Source organism: Salmo salar, chromosome ssa16 (genome assembly GCF_905237065.1).
Source record: "Salmo salar chromosome ssa16, Ssal_v3.1, whole genome shotgun sequence".
Taxonomy (NCBI): Eukaryota; Metazoa; Chordata; class Actinopteri; order Salmoniformes; family Salmonidae; genus Salmo; species Salmo salar.
The window spans coordinates 46,498,865-46,508,864 of NC_059457.1; the positions used below are offsets into that span (position 1 = coordinate 46,498,865).

General features: G+C 42.0%; 1 protein-coding gene across 7 annotated transcripts in view; it reads left to right on the forward strand.

Annotated features, from left to right (window-relative positions):
* Nucleotides 1-10,000, forward strand: part of LOC106574075 (nuclear factor 1 A-type) — a 283,951-nt gene that overhangs the window by 252,605 nt on the left and 21,346 nt on the right. For all 7 annotated transcript variants that reach the window (XM_045697325.1, XM_045697324.1, XM_045697328.1 and 4 more), the window contains 2 exons: nucleotides 5,079-5,244; nucleotides 5,710-5,801. In XM_045697325.1, the coding sequence (XP_045553281.1) occupies nucleotides 5,079-5,244; nucleotides 5,710-5,801 (258 nt within the window). The remainder of the gene's footprint in view (nucleotides 1-5,078; nucleotides 5,245-5,709; nucleotides 5,802-10,000) is intronic.

Genomic DNA, 10,000 nt, shown 5'->3' on the forward strand with positions numbered 1-10,000 from the left:
AGTGAAAACAATGTACTGAGCAAATGTCAAATTAGCTTTTTATCAAATTACGTATTCACCTTGCACACCCTAATTGGCAAACAAGCAAACCAAAACAAAGGCAAAGTATTCTCATGCTTTGTTGATTTCAAAAAAGCTTTTGACTCAATTTGACATGAGGGTCTGCTATACACACTGATGGAAAGGGGTGTTGGGGGAAAAACATACTACATTATAAAATCCATGTACACAAACAACAAGTGTGCAGTAAAAATTGGCATAAAACACACACATTTGTTTCCACAGGGCCGTGGGGTGAGGCAGGGATGCAGTTTAAGCCCCACCCTCAACAACATTACATTTACATTTTACATTTTAGTCATTTAGCAGACGCTCTTATCCAGAGCGACTTACAGTAGTGAATGCATACATTTCATTTTCATTTCATGCATTTTTATTTTCTATTTTTTTTACTGGCCCCCCGTGGGAATCAAACCCACAACCCTGGCGTTGCAAACACCATGCTCTACCAACTGAGCCACAGGGAAGGCCACTCATCATTAGATGAGTGGAATGGTATACTGGAGGTTACGTTCACATATATATCTACGAATTGGCGAGGGCACAAGAGCAGTCTGCAGCACCTGGCCTCACCCTACTAGAATCTGAAGTCAAATGTCTACTGTTTGCTGATGATCTGGTGCTTCTGTCCCCAACCAAGGAAGGCCTACAGCATCACCTAGATCATCTGCACAGATTCTGTCAGACCTGGGCCCTGACAGACCTGGGCCCTGACAGACCTGGGCCCTATCAGACCTGGGCCCTGTCAGACCTGGGCCCTGTCAGACCTGGGCCCTGTCAGACCTGGGCCCTATCAGACCTGGGCCCTGTCAGACCTGGGCCCTGTCAGACCTGGGCCCTGTCAGACCTGGGCCCTGTCAGTGGATCTCAGTAAGACAATAATGGTGTTCCAAATAAAGGTCCAGTTGTCAGGACAACAGATACAAATTCCATCTGGACACCATTGCCCTAGAAAACACCAAAAAACTATACGTACCCTGGCCTAAACATCAGATCTGAGAGGCAAGACGGGCCTTCTATGCCATCAAAAGGAACATAACATTCAACATACCAATTAGGATCTGGCAAAACATACTTGAATCTGTTATAGAACCCATTGCCCTTTATGGTTGTAAGGTCCGCTCACCAACTAAGAATTCACAAAATGGGACAAACACCAAATTCAGACTCTGCATGCAGAATTCTTCAAAGATATCCTCAGTGTAAAACACAAAAAATGCAGAGCAGAATTAGACCGAATCCCTCTAGTTATTAAAATCCAGAAAAGAGATGTAAAATTCTACAACCACCTAAAAGGAAGCGATTCCCAAACCTTCCATACCAAAGCCATCACCTACAGAGAGATGAACCTGGAGAAGAGTCCCCTAAGCAAGCTGGTCCTGGGGCTCTGTTCACAAACACAAACAGACCCCACAGAGCCCCAGGACAGAAACACAATTAGACCCAACCAAATCATGAGAAAACAAAAAGATAATTACTTGACACATTGGAAAGAATTAACAAAAAAACTGAGTAAACTAGAATGATATTTGGTCCTAAACAGAGAGTACACAGTGGCAGAATACCTGACCACTGTGACTGGCCTAAACTTAAAGAAAGCTTTGACTATGTACAGACTCAGTGAGCATAGCCTTGCTATTGAGAAAGGCCACCGTAGGCAGACATGGCTCTCAAGAAAACACAGGCTATGTGCACACTGCCCACAAAATGAGGTGGAAACTGAGCTGCACTTCCTAACCTCCTGCCAAATGTATGACCATATTAGAGACAAATATTTCCCTCAGATTACACAGACCCCAAAATAATTAAAAAACAAATCCAATTTTGATAAACTCCCATATCTACTGGGTGAAATACCACAGTGTGACATCACAGCAGCAAGATCTGTGACCTGTTGCCACAAGAAAAGGTCAACCAGTGAAGAACAAACACCATTGTAAATACCACCCATATTTATGTTTATTTATTTTCCCTTTTGTACTTTAACTATTTGCACATCGTTACAACACTGTATATATACATAATATGACATTTGAAATGTCTTTATTCTTTTGGAATTTCTGTGGGTGTAATGTTTACTGTTCATTTTCTTTGTTTCCCAATAAAGCCCTTAAATTGAATTAAATTGAGAGACACAGATAGAGGCACAGAGCGAGAGAGACAGAGCGAGAGAGACAGAGCGAGAGAGACAGAGCGAGAGAGACACAGAGAGAGAGGCACAGAGAAAGAGAGTCACACAGAGAGAGAGAGTCACACAGAGAGAGAGAGTCACACAGAGAGAGAGACACACAGAGAGAGAGACACACAGAGAGAGAGAGAGAGACAGAGAGCGAGACAGAGAGACACACAGATAGAGACAGAGAGAGACACATAGAGAGAGCAAGTGAATGGAGGAGCGCTTAAGTCCTGATACAGACAAGAGGGAGAAGTAGACAGAGAGTTAGCCACAGCCTCAGCACACTGTTTTGGTAATAGATTATCAACTGCAAAGTGCGTACGGCAGCAGAATTCTTTATGACCAGGAGGAAAATTGCTGAGCAGTGTCTCTCAAAGAAGCGCTTCTTTAAGGTGTGTCTGTCCTCCTACACACACACACACATACACACACACACACACACACACACACACACACACACACACACACACACACGCACAAGGGTGTGTTTAGAGGACAAGCAGGAGCGATATTCTGATAGTAATATTGCAACAGGTTACAGTGCAGACCTGTTGGGAGGGGGGTGTGTGTGTGTGTGTGTGTGTGTGTGTGTGTGTGTGTGTGTGTGTGTGTGTGTGTGTGTGTGTGTGTGTGTGTGTGTGTGTGTGTGTGTGTGTGTGCGCACGCGCGCGCCGGACACAATTGGGATACAGTTTGTTGCAGGTTCCGCTTTGAAGGTGTAATGTGTCTCCATGGTTTTTACTTTTGTATTCTCTCTTTCTCCATCCTTCTCTCTCTCTCTCTCTCTCTCTCTCTCTCTCTTTCTCCATCCTTCTCTCTCTCTCTCTCTCTTTCTCCATCCTTCTCTCTCTCTCTCTCTCTTTCTCCATCCTTCTGTCTCTCTCTCTCTTTCTCCATCCTTCTCTCTCTGTCTCTCTCTCTCTTTCTCCATCCTTCTCTCTCTCTCTCTCTCTTTCTCTCTTTCTCCATCCGTCTCTCTCGGTCTCTCTCTCTCTTTCTCCATCCTTCTCTCTCGGTCTCTCTCTCTCTCTTTCTCCATCCTTCTCTCTCTCTTTCTCCATCCTTCTCTCTCGGTCTCTCTCTCTCTCTCTTTTTCCATCCTTCTCTCTCGGTCTCTCTCTCGCTTTCTCCATCCTCTCTCGATCTCTCTCGCTCTTTCTCCATCCTTCTCTCTCGGTCTCTCTCTCTCTCTTTCTCCATCCTTCTCTCTCTCTTTCTCCATCCTTCTCTCTCGGTCTCTCTCTCTCTCTCTTTTTCCATCCTTCTCTCTCGGTCTCTCTCTCGCTTTCTCCATCCTCTCTCGATCTCTCTCGCTCTTTCTCCATCCTTCTCTCTCGGTCTCTCTCTCTCTCTCTCTTTCAATTCAATTCAATTCAATTGGCTTTATTGGCATGACGTAACAATATACATATTGCCAAAGCTTATTTTGGATATTTACAATATAAAAATAAATAAAAAATGAGAATCAAATATTGTCAACGGGACAACAGTAACAACAATAACCAAGGGTCAAAATAACCATATATTCAACAATAACAATAATCATACAGTAGAGGACATGTGCAGGTTTATTGGTCTGTCAGACACTGTCCCTCAACTTATAGCAGGCAGCAATGTAGTGCGCTGCCAACACACAGCTCTCTGCGTCCTCCCCCAACAGGACGGGTAGCCTATTCTCATCAGAGAGGTCTTTGAAACCTTGAATAAGGGTTTCAAATTTGGGGAAATGACACTCTCTAATTGTTTTATATTTTTGACATTTTGTCAGGAAATGCAGCTCCGTCTCAGGTTCTGCTGTTGTGCAGTGGTTGCACAGCCTTTCCTCTACAGGGAGCCAGGTTTTCCTGTGTCTACCCTTCTCAATGGCAAGGCTGTGCTCACTGAGCCTGTACTTTGTCAAGGTTTTTCTAAGGTTTTGATCAGTAACCATGGTCAAATATTCAGCCACGGTGTACTGTCGATTTAGGGCCAGATAGCACTGCATTTTGCTTTGTGTTTGTGCTTGTGTTTCCCAATAAGCAATGTAGTTTTGTTTTGACTGTGTTGTAATTTGGTTTATTCTGATTGATTGGATGTTCTGGTCCTGAGGCTTCAGTGTGTTAGTAGAACAGGTTTGTGAACTCAGCCCCAGGACCAGCTGGATGAGGGGACTCTTTTCTTTGCTCAGCTCTTGGCATTGCAGGGCTTGGTAATGATAAGAGAGGGGGTCACTGTATTTTAGATGTTTCCAAAACTTAATTGCTCTTTTTTGAGTTTTTATTATTAGTGGATATTGGCCTAATTCTGCCCTGCATGCATTGTTTGTAGTTTTCCTCTGGACACGTAGGAGAATCTTACAGAACTCTGCATGTAGGGTTTCAATGGGGTGTTTGTCCCATTTGATGAAATCTTGTTTTGCAAGTGGACCCCACACCTCGCTGCCATAAAGTGCAATTGGTTCAATGACATATTCAATGACATATTCATATGACATATTCTTTCTCTCTTTCTCTCTCTTTCTCCATCCTTCTCTCTCGGTCTCTCTTTCTCCATCCTCTCTCGGTCTCTCTTTCTTTCTGTCTCTCTGTCTTTCTCTCTCTTTCTCTTTCTCTCTTTCTTTCTCTCGGTCTCTCTCTCGGTCTCTCTTTCTGTCTCTGTCTTTCTCTCTCTCTCTCGGTCTCTCTTTCTGTCTCTCTCTGTCTTTCTCGCTCTCTCTCTCTTTCTTTCTCTCTCTCTTTATTTCTCTCGGTCTCTCTCTCTCTCTCTCTCTCTCTCGGTCTCTTTTTCTGTCTCTCTCTGTCTTTCTCTCTCTCTCTCTCTCTCTCTCTCTCTCTCTCTCTCTCTCTCTCTCTCTTTCTCTCAGCCTAATGGTAGCAGTCAGGGGAAGGTCCACAACCCATTCCTGCCCACCCCAATGCTGCCCCCTCCACCTCCGCCCCCCATGGCACGCCCTGTGCCCCTGCCTGTGCCAGACTCCAAACCTCCTTCCACCTCCACCGAGGGAGGGGGCAACTCCCCCACCTCACCAAGTGAGTGGACACTGGACACACGCACACATCATATGACCATTTGTCGAAACAAATTAGTTTTACGTGAACATTTTATTGAGTCATTTTGTATTTGATATGCTGTACATAGGCCTATTTAGCAAGGGCCTGTTTCTGTGTGACTACAGACCTTCTTGTGTAAGCTCAGACTCAATTGATGATCAATGAATCTGTCTCTCTCTCTCTCTAACACACTCTGTTTCTCTCTCTCTTTCAATTCAATTCAGTTTAAGGGCTTTATTGGCATGGGAAACATATGTTTACATTGCCATAGCAAGTGAAGTAGATAATAAACAAAAGTGAAATAAACAATACAAATTTCAAATAAAAATCTCTCTCTCCCACTCTCTCTCTCTCTCTCTCTCTCTCTCTCTCTCTCTCTCTCTCTCTCTCTCTCTCTCTCTCTCTCTCTCTCTCTCTCTCTCTCTCTCTGTGTGTCCATTGCAGCCTACTCCACACCGAGCACGTCCCCAGCCCAGCGCTTCATCAGTGTGGGCCCCCGAGACCCCAGCTTTGTAAATATCCCTCAGCAGCCCCAGGTGAGCCAACACGCCCATGCTCACACACACACACTACTTTGTTGTACATCTTTCCCTGTCTGCTGGGAAAGACAGTCCTCTGTTTCCCTTAAGTGGACTACACACCAGCCTAGACACTACTACTCCACACACACACAAACCTACATACTGTAGCCTCCGTTCCTATTTGTGTGTGTGTGTAGTAGCAGTAGTGTAGGTAATACCAGTAGTAGTGGCAGTAGTGTTAGTAGTAGTAGTAGTAGTGTTAGTAGTAGTAGTGGCAGTAGTAGTAGTGTTAGTGGTAATAGTGTTAGTAGTAGTAGTCGTGTTAGTAGTAGTAGTAGTGTTAGTAGTAGTAGCAGTAGTGTTAGTAGTGTCAGTAGTAGTAGTGTTAGTGGTAATAGTGTTAGTAGTAGTAGTAGTAGTCGTGTTAGTAGTAGTAGTAGTGATAGTAGTAGTAGCAGTAGTGTTAGTAGTAGTAGTAGTGTCAGTAGTAGTAGTGATAGTAGTAGTAGTAGCAGCAATAGTGTTAGTAGTAGTACTGTCAGTAGTGTTAGTGGTTATGGTGTTAGTGTTAGTAGTAGTAGTAGTCGTGTTAGTAGTAGTAGTAGTAGTGTTAGTAGTAGTGTTAGTAGTAGTAGTAGTGATAGTAGTAGTAGCAGTAGTGTTAGTAGTAGTGTTAGTAGTAGTAGTAGTAGTGTTAGTAATAGAAGTAGTAGTGTTAGTAGTAGTAGTGTTAGTAGTAGTGTTAGTAGTAGTGTAGTAGTAGTAGTAGTGTTAGTAGTAGTAGTAGTAGTGTTAGTAGTAGTAGTAGTAGTAGTAGTGTTAGTAGTAGTAGTAGTAGTGTTAGTAGTAGTAGTAGTAGTAGTGTTAGTAGTAGTAGTAGTGTTAGTAGTAGTGTTGGTAGTAGTAGTACTAGTAGTAGTGTTAGTAGTAGTAGTAGTAGTGTTAGTAGTAGTAGTGTTAGTAGTAGTAGTAGTAGTGTTTGGGGTAGTAGAGTAGTGTTTGGGGGTAGTAGTAGTGTTTGGGGGTAGTAGTAGTAGTGTTAGTAGTAGTAGTAGTAGTAGTAGTAGCAGTAGTGTTAGTAGTAGTAGTGTTAGTAGCAGTAGTGTTAGTAGTAGTGTTAGTAGTAGTGTTAGTAGTAGTAGTAGTGTTAGTAGTAGTAGTAGTGTTAGTAGTAGTAGTAGTGTTAGTAGTAGTAGTGTTAGTAGTAGTAGTAGTGATAGTAGAAGTAGTAGGGTTAGTAGTAGTAGTGTTTGTAGTAGTAGTAGTGTTAGTTGTAGTAGTAGTGTTAGTTGTAGTAGTAGTGTTTGTAGTAGTAGTAGTGTTTGTAGTAGCAGTAGTGTTAGTAGTAGTAGTAGTAGTGGTAGTAGTAGTGTTAGTAGTAGTAGTAGTAGTAGTAGTGTTAGTAGTAGTAGTAGAGTTAGTAGTAATGTTAGTAGTAGTAGTATTAGTGTTAGTAGTAGTAGTAGTAGCAGTTGTGTTAGTAGTAGTAGTAGCAGTTGTGTTAGTAGTAGCAGTGGTGTTAGCAGTAGTAGCAGTAGTCTTAGCAGTAGTAGTAGCAGTAGTGTTAGTAGTAGCATTAGATTTAGTAGTAGTAGTAGTAGTAGTAGTAGTAGCAGTAGTGTTTGTAGTAGCAGTTGTAGTCGCAGTAGTGTTAGTAGTTGCAGTAGTAGTAGTAGTAGCAGTAGTAGTGTTAGTAGTACTAGTAGCAGTAGTGGTAGTAGTAGCAGTAGTAGTAGCAGTAGTAGTAGCAGTAGTGTTAGTAGTAGCAGTAGTGTTAGTAGTAGCAGCAGTAGTAGCAGTAGTGTAGGCAGTACCAGTAGTAGTGTTAGTAGTAGCAGTAGTGTTAGTGGTAGTAGTAGTAGTAGCAGCAATAGTGTTAATAGTAGCAGTAGTAGTAGTAGCAGCAGTAGTAGCAGTAGTGTTAGTAGTAGTAGCAGTAGTGTTAGTAGCAGTAGAAGTAGTAGTCGTAGCAGTTGTAGTAGCTGTAGTGTTTGTGGTAGCAGTAGTGTTAGTAGTAGCAGAAGTTTTAGTAGTAGCAGTAGTAATAGCAGTAGTGTTAGCAGTAGCAGTAGTGTTAGTAGTAGCAGTAGAAGTAGTGTTAGTAGAAGTAGTAGCAGTAGTGTTAGTAGTAGTAGTAGCAGTAGTGTTAGTAGTAGTAGCAGTAGTGTTAGTAGTAGTAGCAGTGGTAGTAGCAGTAGTGTTAGTAGTAGCAGTAGTGGTAGTAGTAGTAGCAGTAGTAGTAGTAGTAGTGTTTGTAGTAGTAGTGGTGTTAGTAGTAGTAGTGGTGTTAGTAGTAGTAGTAGTGTTAGTAGTAGTAGTAGTGTTAGTAGTAGTAGTAGTGTTAGTAGTAGTAGTAGTGTTACTAGTAGTAGTAGTGTTAGTAGTAGTAGCAGTAGTGTTAGTAGTAGTAGCTGTAGTAGCAGTAGTGTTAGTAGTAGTAGTAGTTTTAGTAGTAGTAGCAGTAGTGTTAGTAGTAATAGCTGTAGTAGTAGTGTTAGTAGTAGCAGTAGTAGTAGCAGTAGTGTTAGTAGCAGTAGTAGCAGTAGTGTTAGTAGTAGCAGTAGTGGTAGTAGTAGTAGCAGTAGTAGTAGTAGTAGTAGTGTTTGTAGTAGTAGTGGTGTTAGTAGTAGTAGTGGTGTTAGTAGTAGTAGTAGTGTTAGTAGTAGTAGTAGTGTTAGTAGTAGTAGTAGTGTTAGTAGTAGTAGTAGTGTTACTAGTAGTAGTAGTGTTAGTAGTAGTAGCAGTAGTGTTAGTAGTAGTAGCTGTAGTAGCAGTAGTGTTAGGGTAGTAGTAGTAGTTTAGGAGTAGTAGCAGTAGTGTTGGGTAGTAAACGTAGTAGTAGTGTTAGTGTAGAGTAGTAGTAGAGTAGTGTTGTAGCAGTAGTAGCAGTAGTGTTAGGGTAGTAGCAGTAGTGTTTGGGTAGTAGTAGCAGTAGTAGTAGTAGTAGTAGTGTTTGGGGGTAGTAGTAGTGTTTGGGGGTAGTAGTAGTGTTTGGGGGTAGTAGTAGTAGTGGTAGTAGTAGTAGTGTTTGTGGTAGTAGTAGTGTTTGGGGTAGTAGTAGCAGTGGTAGTAGTAGTAGTAGTAGAGTAGTAGTAGTAGTAGTAGTGTTTGTGGTAGTAGTGGTGTTTAGTAGTAGTAGTAGTGTTTGGAGGTAGTAGGAGTGTTTCAGGGTAGTAGTAGTGTTTGGGTAGTAGAGTAGTGTTATAGGGTAGTAGTAGTGTTAGGTAGTAGAAGTGGTGTTAGCAGTAGTAGTAGTAGTTTAGCAGTAGTAGTGGCAGTAGTAGTGGTGTTAGTAGTAGTGTTTGGGAGTAGTAGAGTAGTGTTTGGGGGTAGTAGAGTAGTGTTTGGGGGTAGTAGAGTAGTGTTTGGGGGTAGTAGAGTAGTGTTTGGGGGTAGTAGAGTAGTGTTAGTAGTAATGGTGTAGTAGTAGTGTTAGTGTAGAGTAGTAGTAGTAGTAGTGTTAGTAGCAGTAGTAGCAGTAGTGTTAGGGGTAGTAGCAGTAGTGTTGGGTAGTAGTAGAGTAGTGTAGTAGTAGTAGTGTTTGGGAGTAGTAGTGGTGTTTGGGTAGTAGTAGTGGTGTTAGTAGTAGTAGTAGTGTTTGGGAGTAGTAGAGTAGTGTTAGGTAGTAGTAGTAGTGTTGGGGGTAGTAGTAGTAGTGTTCTAGGTAGTAGTAGTGTTAGTAGTAGTAGCAGTAGTGTTAGTAGTAGTAGCGTAGTAGCAGTAGTGTTGAGTAGTAGTAGTAGTGTTTGGTAGTAGTAGCAGTAGTGTTTGGAGTAGTAATAGCGTAGTAGTAGTGTTAGTAGTAGCAGTAGTAGTAGCAGTAGTGTTAGTAGCAGTAGTAGCAGTAGTGTTAGTAGTAGCAGTAGTGGTAGTAGTAGTAGCAGTAGTAGTAGTAGTAGTAGTGTTTGTAGTAGTAGTGGTGTTAGTAGTAGTAGTAGTGTTAGTAGTAGTAGCAGTGGTAGTAGCAGTAGTGTTAGTAGTAGCAGTAGTGGTAGTAGTAGTAGCAGTAGTAGTAGTAGTAGTAGTAGCAGTAGTAGTAGTAGTAGTAGTGTTTGTAGTAGTAGTGGTGTTAGTAGTAGTAGTAGTGTTAGTAGTAGTAGTAGTGTTAGTAGTAGTAGTAGTGTTAGTAGTAGTAGTAGTGTTACTAGTAGTAGTAGTGTTAGTAGTAGCAGTGGTGTTAGCAGTAGTAGCAGTAGTCTTAGCAGTAGTAGTAG